The sequence below is a fragment of the Venustampulla echinocandica genome, assembly GCF_003357145.1.
Source record: "Venustampulla echinocandica strain BP 5553 chromosome Unknown scaffold_2, whole genome shotgun sequence".
Classification (NCBI taxonomy): Eukaryota; Fungi; Ascomycota; class Leotiomycetes; order Helotiales; family Pleuroascaceae; genus Venustampulla; species Venustampulla echinocandica.
In genome coordinates this window covers 123,172-146,097 of record NW_022474207.1, presented here as the reverse complement: position 1 = coordinate 146,097, position 22,926 = coordinate 123,172, and the positions used below count along the sequence as shown (strand labels likewise).

The 22,926-nt window shown below is 50.0% G+C and overlaps 6 protein-coding genes across 6 annotated transcripts; 5 read left to right on the top strand and 1 right to left on the bottom strand.

Annotated features, from left to right (window-relative positions):
- Positions 1-682: 682 nt before the first annotated feature.
- Positions 683-4,044, bottom strand: BP5553_04413 (uncharacterized protein; the record flags this gene model as incomplete). Its single annotated transcript, XM_032013036.1, has 2 exons — positions 683-1,573; positions 1,624-4,044. 2 exons carry the CDS (start codon positions 4,042-4,044, stop codon positions 683-685), a joined length of 3,312 nt encoding a protein of 1,103 aa, XP_031869636.1.
- Positions 4,045-6,111: 2,067 nt separating this feature from the next.
- On the top strand, positions 6,112-8,557 carry BP5553_04412 (Ubiquitin binding protein; the record flags this gene model as incomplete). The annotated part of the gene is made up of 5 exons (XM_032013035.1): positions 6,112-6,182; positions 6,254-6,386; positions 6,442-6,726; positions 6,776-7,547; positions 7,614-8,557. The coding sequence occupies 5 exons, from the start codon at positions 6,112-6,114 to the stop codon at positions 8,555-8,557; spliced, it is 2,205 nt and encodes a 734-aa protein (XP_031869635.1).
- Positions 8,558-10,175: 1,618 nt separating this feature from the next.
- BP5553_04411 (p-loop containing nucleoside triphosphate hydrolase) lies at positions 10,176-12,889 on the top strand (the record flags this gene model as incomplete). The annotated part of the gene is made up of 5 exons (XM_032013034.1): positions 10,176-10,275; positions 10,421-10,693; positions 10,761-11,405; positions 11,455-11,634; positions 11,679-12,889. 5 exons carry the CDS (start codon positions 10,176-10,178, stop codon positions 12,887-12,889), a joined length of 2,409 nt encoding a protein of 802 aa, XP_031869634.1.
- A 1,407-nt stretch (positions 12,890-14,296) lies between these two features.
- On the top strand, positions 14,297-15,052 carry BP5553_04410 (Uncharacterized protein; the record flags this gene model as incomplete). The annotated part of the gene is made up of 2 exons (XM_032013033.1): positions 14,297-14,329; positions 14,387-15,052. 2 exons carry the CDS (start codon positions 14,297-14,299, stop codon positions 15,050-15,052), a joined length of 699 nt encoding a protein of 232 aa, XP_031869633.1.
- A 763-nt stretch (positions 15,053-15,815) lies between these two features.
- On the top strand, positions 15,816-18,239 carry BP5553_04409 (CBS-domain-containing protein; the record flags this gene model as incomplete). The annotated part of the gene is made up of 4 exons (XM_032013032.1): positions 15,816-16,087; positions 16,141-16,367; positions 16,415-17,087; positions 17,138-18,239. 4 exons carry the CDS (start codon positions 15,816-15,818, stop codon positions 18,237-18,239), a joined length of 2,274 nt encoding a protein of 757 aa, XP_031869632.1.
- Positions 18,240-19,256: 1,017 nt separating this feature from the next.
- On the top strand, positions 19,257-22,350 carry BP5553_04408 (Uncharacterized protein; the record flags this gene model as incomplete). The annotated part of the gene is made up of 3 exons (XM_032013031.1): positions 19,257-19,612; positions 19,694-20,082; positions 20,141-22,350. 3 exons carry the CDS (start codon positions 19,257-19,259, stop codon positions 22,348-22,350), a joined length of 2,955 nt encoding a protein of 984 aa, XP_031869631.1.
- Positions 22,351-22,926: the final 576 nt, after the last annotated feature.

Here is a 22,926-nt window from a genome sequence, read left to right as displayed (position 1 = left end):
CTATGAGGAGGGTGTGTTTTGGGGGTGGAAGAGGAGGAGGAGGAGGAGGAATAATTGTAGAGTAGAAGTTCTGGCGGCAACAAGAGAGAGAGAGCGCGTCTTTATCAGAAGCTCCCGTAGGCGAGATCTGGCAATCTGTCCAGAAGCTGGTTGGTTCGCTTATGCGCCGACCACAGAGGTTACGGTGTTCACAACTTTTCGCTTTCGATCTGCGGGCGGCGGCGGCGAAGTTGATAATACAGTACCTATGAATAGACGGTAATAATAAGTTGGGAAGCTTTAGGATACGTAGCACTTTGCTCTACTCTATTCTGCCGTTCTAGTTCTGCCGTGCGCTCGCATACTGGCTACGTAAGGTACCTAAGGTATGGTACTAGTATGCTAGTTACCTGTTGACAACTTACTAGTACTCTTACTTCATCCTATGATGTAACCAACAAATAGGCTTCCACTTATGACTTAATGGCTAGTAGGTTGAACAAGCTCCGTGGTATATCTATATACTTAATTACAACTTATATGCCGGTTTCAAAGCAATCAACGTTCCCTCTAGCTAGCCCCCAAACGCCCTGGCTCAGAAATGCACTTCCGCTCTACAATGAACATGACAATGCTGTGAATATCAATCCCTATCACAATCCCAAACGGCAGTAAAAACTCCACATCCGTAAATGATGTCTTCTCAAGTTGTGCTGCCCTGCCGCCTTAATAATATAGTATACGTCAGACTGTTTTGTGTATCCTGGAACGTCGCAGGAGAAACTCTAGAGTCGTTGAACTTATGCCACGCCCCAGCCCCCTTCCCGCCATCAATAGGCTTATCCAAGCTCCTCGTAATAGCCCAGAAATGGCCCCCTTGAACGGTGGCGCCTTGATGTTGGATAACCCCATAGCAATCATAGAGGAAAGGTCCGGCCTGTCCTCGCTCTAAGGAGCCACGGTGTTCACTCTCTGAAACGAAGGATGATGTCATATCAACTTTGGTTTCGGGGAAAGTTATCAGAGTATTCACCTTCGCACCAAGATTGTCGTATCGTTTGAGGTGGACGACGAGGTAGTCAGGCAGATAGCTGAAGTACGTTTCCTGTGTTTTCCGAGCCACTTTCACCCTGCATTTATCGCAACTGGACTCAACCTTCTCAGACGACTTTGGCCCATACATCTTTGAAACTGCCTCGCGAAGGGTTTCCTTCCCCCCAGCCCAAGATACGGGAATATCCAGTTGGTTGAAGGGAGTAAAAACTCGACTTTCGGCCCCACATAAGTTGCACTTGATGAGCTGCACGGCCTGGCCTCTCATATGCGATGTGATTGGAGAGTTCTCTGATTCCATAAGTCGACCCCAAGCTTCCTGGGCTGCCATCATGACTGGAAGGGCATTAGAAGACCCTTCTTCAGATGCGGTGAGATTCCGAGGCTTAACGTTCCGCCTAATATTTAGTTCGTCTTCTAGAACTTCTGTTAGGAAAGTCAGGAACTCTGGCGCGTCATGCTGTTTATTGTTGCCCCCAAACGCAGTGACCCTCTCAGCTTGGGTTATGGCTCTTCCCGCATGGACGGCATTGACGTATTCCTAAAATTTATCAGTTAGGTTGGGAACGACTATACAGGACATGAACTTACGGCGAAAGTCTTTGGGGTTATCCAGTCATATTGGCCAGTCCACAGATGTCTCAGAACGTTCCCAAGATTCCGCACCATCAGTTGCGGCGGCTCAGACTTTTCATTCTCTTTCTTAGGAACCATACTCACAGGGGGGTACTGATAGTTTCTGAGAAGCTCCCGAAGAAATGTACTCGCACTTATTGCCTGAATGCAAACATTCATGTAGCAAAGTAGTCCTGGATTATGGAGCCCTGTGAGGCCAGGAATCACCCGAGCATCCGTGATCGCGGATGTGCTCGCCGAGTTTATAGGTGCGTATACGGCCGCTGGCCCTCGCTCCGATATGCCGCTCGATCTCTGTCTTGGTAGGGCTGGAGCGGGTCGAGTAGGGGGCGTGGGAACGGTATCGACTAGGTTGTTGATATGTGTGGAAAGGGGTGGAGGCAATGGGGCCATCGACATCATTGACTCCTGAATTGTCGAAACATCAGGGTATCGACGAAAGAAATCATCTGTCGTCCTAGCAATAAATAGCTCGTCGGAGGTGGACCGGTCAGCATTTGCAGGCCGCCCAATCACTTGGTCTTCCCTCAGGGCCTCATCCCACTTGCGCTCCTCTTCCTTGGTTAGGGGTCTCGATTCAGTTCGCCGCCGTGCAACAACGGCCCTGCCCGAGCCGCGAACCCGACCAAAAGGCCTAGCGGACTTTTGTATCTCACTAGAAGTGACTTCCAACGAATTTTGGCCCATAAGGTCAACCCAAGAATCTAAGCCGCCCACGAGTAGCATCGGACGACGTTTCAACCGTTTCTCATAACCGAAATCATAGACAGCAGCCGTAAAATTGTGTAGGCTGTTATCAGTATCATCCCCGGTCGAGTTGAAGGGGTGAACAACCGAAGATGACTGGTTATAAAACACAATAATATCGAATTCATTCCTCTTCTCAAACAGAACCTGCTCGGAATCAGGGGCTACAATCATACTATCAGCGAGGTCATCGCCTGACATACCGCGCTTTAGCGTGATTGGCTCCACGCAGATGACAGACTGGGACATGATGTGACCACTGTTGAACTGTTCCCGACTTCTAAGATCCACAAGCAAGATCCCAAGGTGACCAGAGCCGAGCCCTTGAAACCTATAGAGGTCTTCTGCACTAATATACACCGAATCTGGAATAAAAATATCCTGACGCTTTTTAGGCTGAGCAGCATCACGCCCATCAACGGAATGAACGGGTGCGAAATAATCCTGTTGAGGCTCAACTGCAGCAGGCGTTGGTCCTACTGTAGATATGGGAGGGGCCGAGCTCATCCGTCCATTACCAAGGTATGAGGCGCCCCTTGGTATGCTGGAGGGGAGGTTTGTAGTCGCCGAAGTATCCGTATTGCGAGAAGGGCTATATATGGCATCAGGCGCTCTTGGCATTCCCGGTATTTGGGTATCCAAGGGGATTTTAGTTGGACGCGGAGCCGTCTTGGGCACTGATGGCATACCTCGCGGGCCGGAAAGACGGGCTATCGTGGTAGGATTCCTGGTCGGCGATGGGGTTGGCGATTCTTTATTAGCGCCTGGGGAGTCTGTAATAGCAATTGGTTGAGTTCGGATCCTGGGGTCCTGGGTCGAGGTATTGGTGTCAAAACTGCGCAGCCGTGCAAAACGTGCTGCTAAGTCTGTCTCCGTATTGCTAACAGGCGGGTGAATAACCTTGCCGTGAAGGGCTTCGGGCTTCGGCTGTACGACAGGTTTCTTTCGAGGCTGCGCACCATTCGACGACATGTTTGTGCTATCCGGTCCTTTCTGGATATCATCCTGTTTTGGGTGTTGTGGCCAGTTCGACGGGCCACTTATGACTGAAGCCTTGGTCGACTGGGCTCGAGTATGGCCCTTCCCTACCGCATTGTGGGTTTCCCCAACTCCAAATTCCGAAACGGCCTTGCGTGTGGTCGGCGTGACGCGGCTTCTTGAGTTGTTCTCTTTGATGAGCTCCTTCACCTCTCCAAACTTGTCATGTTGGGTATTTATTCTCTTGGTTAGACCCAGGTACATGCGATGCAACTCGCCCCGGTCTGACTGGAGAGACGGGTAGTCCTTGTGGCGTGGGATAATCTCGACCGTAACTATATATGCCTTTATATATTCTTGGAGAGCAATGTCGGGGCGCCGAAAGTCCAAATGGGTGTCAGCAGCTTTCGCCAAAAGCTCCCCAGTCTGAAGGATCGTTCGCATCGGCTGGTTTATATGGATGTCTGGTTTGACCGAGACCAGGTCATCAAGATGTGGGAAGACTCGGTTCGAGCCCCTCGCCCCGTCCAGCCCATTAGTTTTCAACCCCTTCCCATTCCCACTTCCATTCCCATTCTCAGTACTGACAGGGCCCGCTGCATTGACGGAAGCTGTTCGTATGTGAGGATCGCCAAGTGCTGCGGGACTCATACCGGCGTTCGCTGGAGGGGTCGCAGAAGCATGTCGAAGACAGTATGACGAGCGGATGTCAGAGTTGTATTATTATCGCGGTAGGGGCGAGTCGAAGGCGCGAGTCGAAAGGGTGAGGTCGTCGGCGATGATAGGGCTTCCGGAGCAGTTTCGAGCCGACAGTAGGAATAGCCAAGGCTTGAGAGATAGGAGCGAAACAGCGGGGAGAGGGGAGAGGGAGAGAAGATTCGGCTCCGTGTACTTCGTACGGGCGTACAGGTATTGTATTGCGCTTTGGAGTGTGCAATAATACCAGGTGGGTAGGTAGGTAGGTACGAGTACAGCACGGTTACTTCGTAGTAGTAGTTGTGGTAGTAGTAGTAGTAGGATGGTGTTTCGCGAGGCCGAGTGATTTGTGCTGGGCCCTGCACCGCCGCTCTAAGCGCTCGTTACAGCGCGGCTTCGGGCGTATTTATGTAGGCTGGCCTCAAATATAAATCCATCAGGTCGCTGCTTTCCCTTCAAACGTCCCATCCAGCTACCTAATAACAGTAAGGTACATAAAGGTAGGTAGGGTACTAAGGGTAGCCACGAAGAGAAGTACACCGGCACCTACCTAGGTACTGTAGTACTGTACCTAGGTACGAACTATGGTGATTAATAGAGAGGCTATTAGGTTACGTATTACGTCGCACTCGAGCACTAGTACTAATATTATTGTTCTACAGTGTGACTTCTATTATTCTAACTTTAGAGTTCTGAGCGTTTTTCTCGCTTACGTAAACACAGGATCCTCGTTTACCTTCGTACAGCTTACGCAAGTTCGCTTTTGGCAATAGGCTAATAACGAGTCAAAATAACAAAATTTAAACAAGTATACAGTACCATCGAAACACAGATATAATAAAAAAAACAAAAAATTTGACATAAGTGAGGTTTGAACTCACGCCTCTTGCGAGAGCGGTGTATATTTCGACTAACGTCGCAACTTAAAACCGCCGCCTTAGACCACTCGGCCATTATGCCATACAGATTTTCGGAAAAAGTCCTTATTTCGTCATATTAATATAATTTAAATAATACCGACTAAGGCAGTCGTATAGCCATGCGTTCCTTAGCAGAAGCTCCTCCACCAATAATCAGAGCGCCATTTTGCCACATTGGGGGTTTAGAATGGTTAGCTTTGGCAGCATTTCCTGCTAGGTCGTGGAATTTCGACTTTCTGTCGCTGCCTACCTAGTAACCGTGCCAGATGCTTCCGCAGTGTGTGTCGTTTGTCTACAAGTTCATGCCTGTGCCTGTGCTGCTGCCGCTGCCGCTGCCGCTATCAGATCCGATCCTCAGTTTGGTTCTAACCCGTACTTTTATCATTGACGATCAACCACTGCCATAGTGGTTTGCTAAGTCACAGAGCTTCGAGAGGGCAATGACGAAGTTCACTAGAGAGACGAAGTGTACTATCGGTGTTTTTGCCCTTGAGACGTTTGCGCCGCGGCAAAAAACGTCTAAGCCGTGCATCCTCTTTAGACAGAGCAAGTCTTTGAGAACCTTGGCCACATCCCGCCGATTATCGATCAGAGTGCCTTTAATTCGGACTTGTCATTTTCACTTTGCAGACGTATAAAGTTAGAATACATACGAGTATCCAATTCAATTTCACAGCAGATGATCAAATCAGTGGGTCCATTTCTGAATTGAAGAACTTATTATTACGCTCATCCTCTATCAAGTGTCAGCGAAGGCCCTGGACCCGCCGCCACCGCGGTCACATCGGGCCTGGGGGGCAAGGCATGCAAGGCACGCAAGGCTCCGAGGTTGGAAGTACTCCTCCGCCTAGTTTACCTGGAAAGGTACTTACTTACCTAAGGTCCGACGTACTACTACTACGTACTGTACCTGTGCGACGTACGTACCTGTTGAGATACAGTTGCTGCTCTACTGTCCGTCCGCCTCTCTTCCATCAGCATCCAGCATCCAACAGACAGCATCCAGAATCCAACCTCCCATTACTCTCTCTTCCACCCAAACACAGAGTATCTAGCCCGACCTTTCTCCTGGGTCCAGGCCCATCCTACGCTCCTGCTCACGATGATGTCCGGGTGGTTTGCGTCTTCCTCGCAGCTCGACGAGCAAATCGACCGGGCCACATCAAGCTCTCTGTATATCGCCCCCCCCCCCCTTCTCCTGCCCACTGAGTCCCAACGTAGATATATGTGCTAACCGAATGCAGAGAAGATATTGCTCTCAATCTCGAAATCTCCGATATCATACGATCGCGGACGGTCGGCTCCAAGGAGGCAATGCGCTCCTTGAAGCGGCGCATTGGAAACAAGAACCCGAACACGCAACTGAGTGCACTTAATGTTGGTATCGCCATGGGTAGGAATTTAGGCATACTTGCTAACCATATGGGCGTAGCTCACAGATACCTGCGTTAAGAATGGCGGCTCCCATTTTCTCGTCGAGATAGCGTCTCGGGAGTTCATGGATAACTTAGTGTCGCTGCTGAAGGCATATGGAGGGGCCGCGGTTAATGACGACGTCAAGAATAAAATACTTGAGTTGATCCAGACGTGGGCCACAGCGACAGAGGGCCGACACGATCTCGCCTACATTGGCGAAACATACAAGGGCTTGCAGAAGGACGGGTTCCATTTCCCACCCAAGGTTGATGTTGCTAAGAGCATGGTGGATAGCAGCGCGGTAGGTCCTCTGCTTTCCCCGCGACGATATGAGACTGATGGCGATGTAGCCCCCTGAATGGACCGACTCCGATGTTTGCATGCGATGCCGAACACCCTTTAGCTTCACAAATCGAAAACATCACTGCAGGAATTGTGGCAATGTCTTCGACCAGCAGTGCTCGAGCAAAGTGCTCCCTCTCCCTCACCTGGGAATCCTGCAGCCTGTCCGGGTTGACGATGGGTGCTATGCCAAATTAACTGATAAGTCACCTAAAGCCGGACCGTCGGGTAACGATGGGTCTTCGCACAAGCATAGACAAGCTTCGATGCAACCTCGAAGCGCAAGAGTGGATGATGGATTTGACGAGGACCTCAAACGGGCCCTGGCAATGAGCCTAGAGGAGGTCAATCATCATTCTGGGGCCGGATATGTTCCTCAGGCGAAGCTTCAGTCTACCTCCGCGCCTGCAGCCACAAATGGGGTGTCGCAATCAGCAATAATCAAGCCCCCCGAGGAAGAAGACGAAGATCTGAAGGCGGCTATTGCGGCATCATTAGCTGATATGGAAGAACAAAAGAAAAACCATGCGGCGACGATAAAGGAGCAAGCAGAGAATGCCGGCGCAAAATCCGCGCCATTTGTATTGCCGAAGAATGACTATGAACTCACTCCCGCCGAAGCAGACAATATCAATCTATTTTCGACGTTAGTTGATAGGCTACAGACGCAGCCGCCAGGAACGATTCTACGCGAACCACAAATTCAAGAATTGTATGATAGTATTGGGACTCTTCGACCTAAACTCGCACGAACGTATGGTGAAACTATGAGCAAGCATGGTAAGCTAAGAAAAAGAAAAATATATATACCTCATTCAGAGATCTATAACTGACAGTTACATCCAGACGCCTTACTTGACCTCCATGCCAAGCTTTCGACTGTTGTACGATACTACGACCGTATGCTCGAGGAACGGTTGTCCAACACGTATAACCAGCACACCATTAGTGGGTACAATCTGCCTCCTCAAAGGCCAGCGTCAACGATGTATCCGTCGATATCATCCAATCCTCCAAATGGTCTAGATGGCGCCGAAAGCTTCTACACTGGCAATGCCCAGCCAGAGCCATATCACAAACCTCAATCGATTTACTCGCATGCTTCTCCTCAGCAGTATATCAAGAGACTCCCTGTCGCACACTCGGGGTACCCGCCAGAGCAGCGAAGGGATAGTTATGGCCAATACTCGGCCCAACAACAGTCGCCAGAGCATCAAAGGACTAAGAGCCGGCAGACATCCGAGCCACCATCAACCCCATATGTATCTCAACAACCGGGGTATGCTACTGAGAACACTGTCCAACAGGCTCCTCCGCCTTCCCACGCACCTTCTCAGCCACCATCCAATTACACGCATACGGACCCTGCTATAACACAATCTACCGATTCCAGCACAGCGTTCTACTATAATACTGTTCAACACCCCGCCCCTCCACAGCCAGCTCCAGAACAGAATCCGGCCCAATATCCACCTACAGCCTCACCTCAGCAATACCACGCGATTGCCTCACAATCCCAATCACCAGAACAATATAAACGACAACCTCAACAACCACAGGAATACCACGCCACGCCTGCCCCGCAACCGCAACCGCAACCGCAACCGCAACCGCAACCGCAACAGCAGCAGCCGCCATACTGGCAGCAACAACAACAAGTTGCGACATCTCAACAGGCCTGGCAGCCTCCAGCGCCAACCTACAATGGATACACGCAAGATTCGTTCCCTTCCGCGCCTCACCACGCCCCCCAGCCGAAGGTGGAAGATGCTCCACTCATTGAGCTCTGAAAGGGCGAGGTAGGCGGTGATTGGCGTTGGTCAGGTGGTTTGCAATTTTTAAAGGAGCCATAGATATCTTAGCATGTTGGTCGGATCTGTGGGTTATTTGAAGTATGTATCTGTATTTTGATCGTCATACCTTGCTGGTACAAAAGCAATGAAATACCCGTATGTGTTTGAGAGTGGCAAAGTCTATTAGAATCCACTTCCTGCCTTAGTAGTCTTTCGTTACCCTACAGAGCATCGTGATACCCCCTCACCCCTGCCTTACTACGAATAGCTAGATGCTTTCAACAGTGTCTAGGTAGCCACTACAGGGGACTAAGTGGAAGGGATCCAAACTAGATATAAACTCCCTAACCTAAATAGTTTGAATATCGTATATATAGCTAGGCCAGATATTGTATTTTGATGATATCTGTATTCGGGGTTGCGTGAGCCTTTTTCGCAATCGCAACTTGTCCTTTGTAGTAGCGAAGGCACAGCCTAATAGTTGTGAGCCACCATCGAGGATACTGTAGAGTTCTAGTTGTATAAAAGCGTTTTTATCAACTCCTCCGTACACCAACGTCCTCGATCTGCAAGCCCAGGCGGCTCGATCTAAGGTGAGAAAGCCTCCCTCTGAATAGGCCAATAGATTCTAACGCAATACCAAAGAACCCTGAGTCGCAATTAGTGGTAGTAGATCGCTCATGTATTAAGCAGCTTCTATTGGATCCTTCAGTTGCTGGGAGAAAACGGAAGATCATACAGCGGGTTGATCTAATCAAAATAGGACATTATACGGGATCAGCCTCCCTGCCTATTTATCTGTTATTGTTCTCGACACCTAGTAAAACACGTAGACGTGGGCCTTTGGAACCCTTGCCCCTTTGTTTATAGTGGTCTTAGAGGCGTTCAGCCATTATCCAGCAGATGGTAGCTTCTCGGCACTGCCTTGTCAGATCGCCGCAAAAACCAATTGTCTGAATCAGCGGTTCCTCTCGTACTGAGCTGAATTATCATTGCGGTGACGGTCATCAGTACCTAGGGTAAAACTAACCTGTCTCACGACGGTCTAAACTTAGCTCACGTTCCCAATATCGTTTTATACCAGCCTCGGCATGGGCATTTCCTCTCTAGTCTTGTAGAACACGGCTACCCCAACCTCTAGGCCACGGGCCCTTAAGTTAAAGTCGTACTTTTGTACGGGATTAACACGTCGTATAAGCTATCGTTCCATTCTATAACTTATTAACTTACCTCTTTTCCTTCCGACGCCATTATTCAATAATACAAGTGCTTTGTTCTTGTAGGTACCTTCGGTACGTGAATTTGCTACGTGCTCTGCCCCGTGTGTCCTTACTGTGGCGTGCCGCCCTGCTGCGCCACATCCCGACCCGCATCCCTATCTAGAACCCCACCAAGTGCTCCATACGTCCCTCGTCGTCCGTAAGTACTCGGGTATTCGAATAATAACAAGCACTGGAGTACGAAGTACGGTTCAGTTCAGACAACTTGCAACCTCGGTTTCATTAACCCCCCCCCAAACTCTCGTCTTTCCATATCACCTTGGATATCCCGATTCCACAGAGCACCACTATTCAAGGGGACCTGGAAGAGTGCCGCACATTACCTCCATTTCAGAATGTCGCGCCACAAGATCGTCAAAAACTTAGACCTGGACGACGAACTTGATGATTTCGATGGCGGGGAGGACTACGGCTACGATGAGGAAGAAGGCGAAGGTTCGACTCGTAATCCCCCGTCGCGCCGGTACTACTCAAGGCCTCACTGACACGGTGATTCCGTTGTAGGCCTCGGCGAAGAGGATCAAGGTCATAAACTCACCCCACGCATTCTGATGACCGCGGGGCACTTACAATTTCACAGAAAAAATGCGACAAGGCACAATTAAGGTTCGCGAAGCGCTGCCACCAACTGCAGCCCATGTCACCGACAAACAGGTCCAGGAGGCACTATGGCACTACTATTACGATGTGGAGAAGTCGGTGAAATACCTGGTGGCCGCATCTGTGCCTACGACGCCGAAGGTATTGAAGAAGGGAGCAGCTGGGAAGAAACCAGAAGGTGGGTTCATTTCTTTCGGGGTGTGTTGGAGCTTTGGCCAGTCGGCGTGCAACAAGGCATCTACGTTGGCAGGAGGTGGGTTTGATCCTTCGTTCTTACTGCCAGCTCCACGAGGTGCAATTGTAGCTGACGGGAGATTTAGCCTTGTACCCAGACACATGCTTGAAACCCTTCTCCTTTGCAGAATTTTTCAAAGACACTCCATGGCTCCAAGTTCCTACCGACCGGCAAACGGTGTTCATCGACCCTATCTATCCTCGACTTGGGCTTCTCGGTGGCTCTTCCGATGGTGTACCAAAAATGTCTAAGTTGCAGGCTTTGGCCGCTGCAAGGAAGAAGAAGGCCCAAGAGCAGCGAGCAAATAGCAATCCTACAGGGGAGATGTCGCGGGCTGGCCTTGATAAAATCGACCATAGCGACCTGGGAGATGCTGGGGTTGGGGGAATGGCACCTAGCGGATCAGCTTTACTTCAGAAACCCTCCGCACGGGGTTTTCCTCTGCGAAAACGTAAAGGCTTAGATGAACATGAAAGCCTTCCAAAAGCGCCGGTAGCCATAGACGATGCGGGGTTAAACCCCCCAGCAAGCCCAGAAGATATCCCATCCGCCGGTCAAGCAGAGCCATCTGACTTTGCCAACACAATGTTTGGCAGCCACTCTCAAACGCCTCGGCAATCTCCGGACAATTTATTTACTATGCCTTTCGCTGCAGATATTGCTTCTATAGCCGCTAACCCTTTCGCAGGCCCTAGCCCAGATGATATAGTCATAGCGGCGCAGTCGAAAGGTTCGACAATTTCTACTCGACCTAGAACCTAAAACTAACCACCTAGTAGCTGGAAAGGGAGGCAAAGGAGCTCCAAAAAGTAATGGCGAGAAGAAGGCTGCTCAGATTGCTGCTGGGGTTGAAGCAATGAGAATTGATGACACTCCCAGGGCGAAGAGCAAGCACTTGGATGTACTTGCGGAATTTGGAAAGGCGGAGGCCAAAAATGCTGCGAATTTCGTGGTTATTGGTAAGTATCGCTATTTATCGGAGTTGAGTTTCTAATCTCAATAGGGCATGTCGATGCTGGAAAGAGCACGTTGATGGGCCGGTTACTATATGACCTTAACGTTGTAGATAAACGCACGATAGACCGATATCGCAAAGAAGCTGAGAAGATGGGAAAGTCATCGTTCGCGTTGGCATGGGTTTTGGACCAAGGATCTGAAGAGCGAGCTCGAGGGGTCACAATTGACATTGCTACCAACACATTCGAAACCGACAAAACATCTTTCACGATTCTTGATGCACCAGGGCATCGAGATTTTATACCCAATATGATTGCTGGAGCAAGCCAAGCGGACTTCGCTGTGCTTGTAATTGATGCAAACACTGGGTCCTTCGAATCGGGTTTGAAGGGCCAAACAAAGGAGCATGCCCTCCTAGTCAGAAGTATGGGAGTACAGCGCATCATTATTGTTGTCAACAAGCTTGACACGGTAGGCTGGGCTGAAGACCGCTTCACGGAAATCTCCACCCAAGTTTCGGCATTCCTTATCGCGGCGGGATTTCTCTCGAAGAACATCACTTTCATCCCTTGCTCAGGGTTGCATGGCGACAATATCACACGCCGATCTACTGAGCCTGCAGCATCCTGGTATCAGGGTCCTACTTTGGTCGAAGAGCTAGATAATTCTGAGCCTGCTGGGAGAGCGTTATCCAAGCCGCTGCGCTTAACCATCGGCGATATATTTCGAGGCGGAGTTCAAAACCCCCTCTCCATATCTAGTCGAATCGAATCCGGCTCATTACAAGTCGGGGATGCATTGCTGGTCCAGCCTTCTTCCCAAAAATGCTTTGTTAAAGCTCTCGAGATTGACAACGAGCCGGTGGATTGGGCTGTTGCTGGCCAAAATGTTACACTGCACCTATCCGGCATCGAAGAGCAATATCTGAAGATTGGCGATGTCTTATGCACCCCTTCGAACCCGATCCAAAACGTTAAACAATTCACAGCCAAAGTCCTAGCCTTTGAATTTCTGACTCCAAGCCAAATTGATATCCATAGAGGGCGGCTTCATACTCCTGGCAGGATCGTAGAGATTGTTGCGGTTCTCGATAAACACACGGGCGCTGTAGTAGGGAAGAAGAAGCCGAGGGTTGTGAAGCCAGGCCTGATAGCAAGAATCGTGGTTGAGCTTGAGGCCCCGGTCCCGCTGGAGGCTCCTGGGAGAGTGGTGCTCAGGGGCAACGGCGAGACGGTTGCAGCCGGGTTATTGGAATGATTTCGGGGACTGTTTTGGAATTCTGAATACGGAATCTATTTGCCAATGAGAAGTTATGGTACATGGCGCGAGAATTAGGGAGGAGCGCAAGGCCAAGGAATCACACTAAATAAAGACAATTAGCACGCTATTTGACCTCAACTGCCATCCACATAGCTCGATGATTTGGCTGGAATTCGTGGGTTTTTTGCTCACTGCTCTACTAATAAGACCAACGGATGCCTTATGTATAGCTTACTCTACCTGGTAAGGTACCATAGGTCAGGTAGGTATCGTCCAACTGCACCGTGAGCGCCTACACCTAAGAGTGTCGGAATTTGTGGAACATTCGAATTTTAACTACCTACCCTTTGAACAAATCCATAGGAGTGCAAAGATTAAACTCTAAGCCAAACCCCTCCAGATCGTTGTCGACAACTCGGCGAAAACGTGGTGTCAAATGATACTATAATAAGTCTTCTTCGAAGCGGAGCGCCCTTTACATAGACGCCTCTGTCGCGAAGCTGTTCCCCGGTCAGAAGTCGACCACCGATGATTTTTCTTCCCTTTGCAGTTTCGTATGAACAGCTCTTATTATTGTCCTTGGCCGTCCCACGCGCCGCCGTGATAATTTCATAAGCTCTTGTTGGCCGAGGTCTAGGATCAGGATGAGCTCTGGTAGGCGGTGCTGCTGGTATGTAGCAGTTCCCAGAGTTCGATGTTAATTGTCCAGTCACCCAAGTGTTTCACTAGAAGCCCGGGCATTCACTACGGAGGCAGGGCCCCAACCTTTTCGTCCTGTACATGTGCAAACTACTCGTAGTGCTACATGTACGTACAAAGTACCCCTTGACAGCGCAGATCATGATCCTCTCAGAACCTTATTTTACGTATGCCCCCCGTCTGTGTACTCGTACCTTACAGTATCCGGGCGACCGCTGGTCGTGCCAAAGGGTTCTCGTTGCAGTAGGATTGTTATTAATACCATCTACAGGTTTGATCGTCGGCCCAAGGCAACTCGGGGCGTAAGATGTTGGTAAATCTCCAGTCACGGATTAAATGGTTTTGCCTGGTGTTACTCTACGTGCCACGCGATCATACGGCGGGTGGTGAAACGCTCTGAGACGTGAAGCGCGACATCTCAAGATTCCCAACTTAGGACGCGGCCACTATAGCAGAACTACTTCGTACAAAGAGAGACGGCCATGCTGATCGACCCGCGCTTGATTCTCGAGGTCGGCGCCGTGTAAGGGAGAAATCGAGGGGTCGACCAAGCGCAACTACAGCACATCTACTGTACATACACTACCTAGGTACAGTACCTATACAGACCGCAAAGCAGAAGAAGAGGACATCAGAGTCAGCGCTGTGGAGATAGTGGCGACAGTGGCAAAGGACCGTTGCCAACATATGTAAACTGGCTGAGGGATGTCCCTCTGCAGAAACCGCCCGGAGGGTTTCGTTCGTCCTCCCCCTCCAACCTCGGGCCCGATCCTGATCCTGATTCTCCTCAAATAGGGCCCTCATTCCACCCTCTCCTCCCCGCTGCCTACAGCATGTTTCGCCGATACAATCATTATACCGCTCCCGGTTTGGCTCGCGCTCATCCTTTTCCCGGTACTCTACGTCCTTAGCATCCACCACCGCTCCCAGAACTTCGATCCTTCAACCTCACACCTACGCATAGTCCCGCCGCGCAACTGGCTCTTCACCACCCTCACCGCCATATACTACGTGCTCATAGTCTGTAACATTCTGATGGAGACCCTCGAAATCGTGCGTCTCGCCCTCATCCACTTCGGCATCGCGCTGTTGCCGTTCACTTACGTGGGACTCCTCCTGGGCGGCTCCCTACACCTCACCGGCGGGCTACACGGGCGAGTTCGAGGCTGGCAGGCTGTCAACACCGGCGTCCTGTGGCTCGGCGGGCTGGCCGTGAATGCGGTGAAAGCGGCTGGGCTGAGCAAGGAGGGCATCGACACGCGGAAGGGGAGCAAGTATCCGCTCAGCGACCAAGTGGTTGACGTGGCGGTGATCGCGGGGATTTATGCCGTGCTGGGGATTCTGGAGATGGCGTTGGGGTTCTGGGGAGAGTTGAGGACGGCCAGGGCGGAGAGGGCCCGGCTGGGGAGCTTGCGGAGTGGGATGAGCCCGCCGATGGAGTGGAATGGCAGCTTTAAATGAATGAGAGGAGTGGGAGGTAATATCATGATCCCTCTCTCTGCATCCTCTTAACCACCGCCGCGTCTTGTTGTTTATTTGCTCTGGAAAGTACCTGTAGAGTATGGGTAGGTATGCAGATTCCACTTTTATATGCGATCCTCCCTCTTCATATACTTCTTCTTCATATATTTCTCTATAGGCCCACTTCCTCTTTCTGTTCTACCTGCTCATCGTGGCATCGAGGTCGCTGACCTACCTAGGTATGCGCCTTCCTCTGACAGCTATGCTTACCTTAGTGACCCGACCCTCGGTAGGCACATATATTATTTAGGTTCTTTGTATGTTACGTACCTAGTAGTACGGAGTAACTTGGAATAAAATAAAGTAGATACAGGACCTAAGTACGAAGTACCTTAGATAGGACTGTGTAAGTCACGTGGTGCCATATCCGCCCCTCCTCGTCATTTTCCGCTTTCATGCCAAGATGTTTTTGGAGCTCCGCGTCGAAACCAACGTCCGCACTCTGGATTCTGGACTCGCGACTCGCGACTCTCGACTCAACTCGCGCCAACATATTCCTGTATTCCATTGCTGGCCAGTTCTTTGCTCATCGCTTCAGCTCCAGCTCCAGCTTCCGCCGCCACGCTGTCTGCATTTGCTCGAAAGCTTGGGAGCAGCCCCCGCACTGTGAGCCTAGCATAAGCTGGAAAGGCAACTTTGCGCTTTCGATTGGTTGCGGCCATCCCACGGGAATCTGAGAGCTTCCAACCTTCAAGTCGGTGCAATGGCCTCAAAAGCTTCAGTCGCAAATGGACGCCACAGCTACAACGGTTATGTCGCCGCTCGACCCGCCATCCTCGGTCTGGCAAAGGTCCTCTTCCTCGGCCTCTGTCAGCTTTCCTACGCGTCAGCTGCGCCAGTGAGAGAGCTCCTGGGACTGGGGAAGAGAGATGAAGATCTGCCAAAGGCTCCGGATGATCCAAGCTTGTGGGCTTACCTTGGTGTTGCTGCCGTTCTGGTGTTACTGGGAGGCGCGTTTGCAGGACTGACCATCGCGTGAGTGCAAAATAGCTTTTATTCTAGGTTACCTATTTTAACCCCATTGCTAGATTTATGGGACAAGATAACATCCACCTTCAAGTCCTGGCGACCTCGAGCGAAGGAAGAGAGCAGAAGAACGCGCAGAAGGTTTACGCCCTGATGAGGAAAGGGAAGCACTGGGTGCTCGTTACATTACTTCTGTCCAACGTTGTTGTGAACGAAACGCTGCCAATTGTACTCGATCGGTCCCTAGGCGGAGGATGGCCTGCGATCGTTGGCAGTACAGTTCTGATTGGTAGGTTATTGCCCTCCTGATATATGTACCCTACTGACGATATGCAGTTATTTTCGGCGAAGTTATTCCCCAGGCTGTCTGTGCCCGACATGGCCTAGCTATCGGCGCCTTTATGCAACCTTTTGTCGTTGGCCTTATGTGGATTCTCGCACCAATCGGCTGGCCAGCCGCACGAATGCTTGATTGGGCTCTGGGTGAGGATCATGGCTCCATATACAAGAAATCGGGCTTAAAGACCTTGGTTACGCTTCATAAGACTCTAGGGACTGTTCCCACCGAACGACTCAACCAAGACGAAGTTACGATCATAAGCGCAGTGTTGGATTTGAAGGACAAGGCCGTGGGCGACATCATGACCCCGATGGAAGATGTGTTTACAATGTCAGCGGATACAGTCTTGGACGAGGTAACAATGGATGCCATTCTCAGCGCGGGTTATTCACGAATCCCTATCTATGAACCAGGAAATGAGCAGAACTTTGTCGGTATGCTCTTGGTCAAGATTTTGATTACCTACGATCCGGAAGACTGTAAGAAGGTTAGCGAGTTTGCGCTCGCGACGCTGCCAGAGACACGTCCCGAGACAAGCTGCCTTGACATCGTCAATTTCTTCCAAGAGGGAAAATCACATATGGTCCTGGTATCAGAGGATCCAGGCGAGAATTATGGTGCCATTGGGGTCGTGACACTAGAAGATGTTATTGAAGAATTGATCGGCGAGTATGTGCTATTCGTACCCCACATCTAAGTTAGTAACTAACTCTAGCTAGGGAAATTATCGATGAATCCGATGTCTACATCGACGTCCACAAAGCCATCAGACGCATTACGCCAGCCCCGAAGGCACGTCTCCAAAGGGCCCACTCCGTGGCACACTCAGACCCTGCTTCTCGTGCCGCAGAAGAAGACCTTATCGATCTCGTCGAGGGGCAAGGCCCTGATCTTGCCAACCGAGCCACGAGCGGAGATAACCGAAGTAATAGCCCAGCCGTGTTCGGAACAAGCCCCAAGGCTACCTTTCTCCGGAGGAGTTCTGGCGGTGATTACAAAAGTGTCACCGTTCGGGGCAATATTAATGATATGCGGGAACATCTTAAGCATCTTGGTCCCTCAAATCTTGCCAGTCGTCCAAAGTCGACCCGGTACAACACTGTTAAAATCAAGACAGGTGGTCCAACGGGCAGGTCCAATTCTAGAGCCAACTCGATAACCCATCGTGACTCGATCGTAGGGGAACCGTACCATGACGATCCGGCACCGCAAGGCGGGGAGGGCGAGGGCTTGCTCTCAGCTGGGAAAGATGCCAAGGACGGAGTGCAAGCGTTACAACAGGGCTACGGATCTTTCGACCCCCCACGATCTCCTGATTCTGGTAAAGGTACCAACGTAGAGCAAGGTGATCCCGTTGGTTATCCCCTAGAGCCAAAACCATCACCACCCTCGCCTGGAAAATACCGTTCTCCTGAGCGGGGCTTGGCCATCCATAGTGGGGAAAGCAATGATACCCTTACAACTTTGCAATCAAGTCATGCTCCCCCAGGCCGCAAGAGACACGCTGCCCGAAGCGGTAGCATTACAGAGAATATTATCGAGGCCGGTGGGGTTCGTAAGGTAGTGCTAGAGACTACCAGTAGCTCTGAAGAAAATAGGGACGACCGAGAAAATGAGATGGAAGCCCAAGGAGGTCCACCACGTATGCCGCCGGGTGGAGTCGATGGCAATACAGATGAGCCCCCGAACGACTCGGAAAGAGTTGCTTCGGAAAATATAGGCGAGGGCAAAAAAAAGCGAAGACGAACTCGGCATAGGAAAAAGAGTACTAAAAACGGCGAAGGAAGTTCGGCGCCTGGAGGGTCAGGATCTGCGCAGTGAGCAGACGAGAGAAAACCAGAGCCTGTCCAATATTCACTAAGTGCCAATAGCCGAGTACTGTAGCGCTCGGTTGCCGTGTGTATTATATTACGCTTGGGGCGTAGGGTTTTGCGTTTGCTATAGTGCCGAAAACAGACTCATTCGATGGATAACGGCGATACAATAGCATAGAAAGGCCTTTAAACCTACCTAGCCAGCTGTACAAATAAACAGGATCTCACTATTCCAGTCCGCGGTCACCTATACAGCTAATACCGTGCCATCTTATTTAGCCTTTAATTCCTGCTATACTAAACATGTTGTTTCCGATTTCCCTTGGATTATAGAGTATGCTGGATAGGTGCTTATACGAGTACACCAATTTCCGCTCTTACGTAGGCTCAAAACAGGCGAGGCCAACTCCTCCAATTCCAATGCGACAAAACCACGGAATAGTACCTCTATGTCAATTATTCATGAAGATACCAATCAGGAGTGTGTTTCCGGCGGGTATGTGCATCGGCAGTACGCAGAAGCCTTCGAAAAAGGCGGGAAACAGCTTGAAGCCGATTCTTCAAGCTGTTTCAAGGTCGTAAAAATTATTTATCATGCGGCCTACCGATTTAATGGCCATTCCATTCCCACCTGGTTACTGTACGGAGCAGTCTGAAAACACCTCTGCACTAATTACCTAGGAGCCTTGTGTTGAACATCAGAGAGTATTAGTAAAATGGCGGAATCATAGCCCGGTTAATACGGTATTTTGGAGCCATGTGACCCGAGTCAACGAACATCTAAATCCATGATAGACCCTTATAAAAGTTACTCACGAAATAATCATCGTTTATCTCCCCAGATTGTCAAGATCCACCGTGGTACGAATGTACCTAGGTACCTTAGGCTCCTATTACAGGCCTTACATAACCTTAGTCGTATATACATAAGCGACCCCTCCGATCTGCTCTTCAAAAAATCCCCCAAGCTCCAGCTTCCAGCTCCCCGCTGTTCACGTCAAGTTACATCAACACCACCACCACCATGCATTGCAACGAATGTGGGCACCCCTTGCCCTCTGTCCGCGACACAAGTACCATCTGCAGCAAATGCAAGACGCCCGTAGCAACGTGGTGGGATGAGACGTCCCAGACCTTCCGGACGAACCGGGAGATTCTCCTGCCGTATAGTCCTACCTCGTCGCTAGATTCTAGTAGAGGAGACAATATAACGCAGAGGGGGAATACGCAAACGATCGAGGAGAGGGCATTCTCTACAGCGCTCATTATGATCGAGGCGCATTTTGAGAAGATGAGGGGTCCGGGGTTCAAGGTTATGCTAGAAGTGAAGAAGATGGTTGCCCAAACACTGGATAGGAGTTTGAATAAGGCGAACGTTAGGTATATTGAGGTTTCATTTTGCTCTTCCGAGGTAGGTGGTCATTAGAAGGTCGATGCTAATGCCGAGATTAAATTTCTTAGGGAACGACTCGCAAAGAACGTAGATATTTGGATGCGCCTCCAGAAAATCTTCAACTTGGCTGTGCCCTCCCTCGTTCAGCGCTCCTTGAGAGAATCTTATACCGAAGCCGGCATTCCTAACGGCCTTGACGTTCCCGAGTCCGCCACGCTGATACTCAAGAATTACGAATCTCTAAGGGAGGATTTACATTTTCTGAATAATTTGCTGGTTATTAGTAGGAATATGCTGGCGATCAAGGAGACAGCCCAGGAAATTTGCGCGGCAGTACAGTTTGATAAGGCTGTTCAGAAGCTTATTATTCTGTGCGTGAACGTTACGAGTAAGGGTTACGACGGCGAGAATGTTACGGATATGGACAGGGCGAGGCTGTTGGAGATTACAGAGCTTTGTGGGTTTCCCCTTCGTTACTTGGCGATACAGTACTATATACTGACATTAGGACGCAGACAAAAAGCTCCTAGTTACCTGTCTTCAACATACGCATAACTGGACTATGGGAAATGATCGCTTCAAGATGTCGTTCTGGTTTGAAATGCTGTTCGACAATGATTTGCGGAATGATGCTATCCACGAAATGCCGCCAGACGACTTAAATGTCGAAAAGGTGTATGAGGAGGTCAAGAACTGGTTAAGACGGCACAACAAGAAAGATGCGTTGGCAACTGAGCTGCTTGATAAATATACGGCCGATGTTCCGTCGGGCCAAACTGCTGGCTTATTACCAATGCTACCGGATGAAGGGGACGCATGTTTTACCGGAGAGCCTACCACGCCAGTCTGGAATGCGGATTTGGATGACAAATGCGAGCAAGATCGTCTCTATGCCAGGGTTTCCCATGAGATTGATGTCTGGTGGAAGAGAGTCCGAGATGCAAATTACGATGGTTGGGTCGTGCCGATGGAGACCGTTGAGGGGGCCATAGAACGAGCGGAGACATGCAAGGAGAATGCAATGCATCGATTTATGCCTCGAGAGGAAGACCACGACCATCACTATGCCCATGATGAACAATATGAACACCACGAACGCCATGGTGGTGGTATTGATGACCACGATGAGGTTGATGCTCGATCGATCCAGGGGGATGATGGGGAGGAAGATGACGGTGAAGAAGAAGAGGAGGAAGATGATGACGACTCGTATGTTGAAGGACCATTGCGGGGGCTCTTGACAGAAATTCCGAATATCCTGGACACGAAGCAGATTGAAGCTTTGCACATGACAGTCAAGGCCTGTATTGTGGATTCTATGGGATCTGGTCTCACCCCTGCTGGCGAAAACCTCCAGAAGACTAGATGCAAGATGTTCTTGGCTCTTGACTGTGGAAAAAATCTCCTTCGAGAAATGCTCGTCTTTATTGCAGTTTGGGAACAGACCGACCAACAATTCATCTTCCAAATCACGGCTCAAATAGTTGAGTCCTTCCACCATAATGCGCTACTACCTTACGCTTGGAACTCTCTACGAATCCTGAAAGATATCGTCTCACCCGCGCAGACCGTACTCCTCCGCCTCATCAACTACATGTTCCGCGCCCGGAAGGATAGCCCCATTTATGATGACCTTAAAGATTACAACCGCGATGCTAAGCTCATACACTTCCTCTACAACTATTTTCGGTGTCGAGTTGTGCCAGATTGCCTCGCCCTTCTCTACGCACAAGCTCAGATTCGACAGAACAAATGCCACCCCAGTGACTTCCCCGTAGATCTATGGGATATGGAACGGGCGAAGGACGGCCTATCGCAGTATCTCGATTTCATCTCAGTGATAGCGGAGATTCAGGAAATGAGACACCTCCTTATTGAATGGGAGTGTGCTTACGAGCTTATCTCTCTACTGAAAGCGCTCGAGGCTGGTGTTGCACGCAAGTCATTGGATGAGCGATCCTTGCCTGGACCAAGTCGACGAACTCCTGGAGGTCAGCCGTCAGGCTCAACGACGCCCATTGTTGAACGACCCTATGATGAACAAGTCCAAAATCAATCACCTCACCCACCGCCTCATCTCCCACCCATGCACGACACGCCCCACAAATTCCCATGGTCAGGCGTCAAGATTCAAATCCTCATCATCCTAACCTCACTCCTCGCGCCCACAAATCCACGCCGCAATGGCCCAGGGAATCCTATCGTGCAACGACAGCTCTTGGATCGAGCGGGAATCATGCCACTTCTCAACTGCTGCGTCTACGATGGACATAACGAATATCTAAAGGAGAGAGCCACACTTGCGATTAAGTTCGTCATGGAAGGCTGCGAAGAGGCACAGAAATTCGTGCGCGACCTGGTTCCTGTTAAGCAAGCACAGGCCCAAGCACAGGTAAAAGCCCAGGCGGAGGTGAAACAGAAACAGAGTACCAGTGCAGGATTGGGGAGTAGCTCTCAAAATGGCGAGACTTCTGTAAGGGGTATTCAGGATGCAGCCGAGGCGGCCGCAGCGGAGTTGGCAAGAAAGGTTGAAGCCATGAGGGCTGGACGGGATATTCTGACTGAGAATAAAAATGTCATTGAGAAGGCGAAAAACGTTTTGAGGGCTCAGGGCCACGTCGTTGAGGGTGACGATGAGGCTAAGAGGATTCTTGGGCATTCGATGGTTGCGGAAGCGGTGAAGGGGAAGGAGAATGGAAAGGGGAAGGGGAAGAATAAGAAATAGCATGGCGTTTGATGACACTGTTTGTTTAGAATTGCTGGAAACCAGAGGGAAATTCAAGTATTGGGCTTCAGGGAAGAAGTTCCTGGTATGTTGTAGTTGCTTTACCTGCGGTGTTAGGTTCTTTTATGGCTGGATAGACGAAGATACCCCGGGGTTTTTCTAATAATGGAAAATCGAAAATATCGTATAGGGAAGGACATATATGCAACGTCTTAAGTATTGCGATTATACTTGTTTTCTATTTGTAGAGGCTAAGTATGGGGGACGGGGGTTTGTTGCAGGCACACAATACTTCCCAACCGAATAATACAATATATCTCCATCTAAGGTCAGTTGTGTTGTTTATACAATATACGCATTCAATGGTTTGTCAAATTACAGGATGTCTTACAAACGAACACATGAGTAAAGCTATTGTATTTTCCAGTGACATAAAGAGGCAAAGCAAGGTGGGTTTTCGCCGCCTCCTTCATTGCTCTATCAATACCTTTCCATAATCACCCCTATTAGGAAGTCTATTTATTGTGTGGATGTGACATCTCGCTGGGGTCGTATTGGTTAAGAAGACTGCACTGA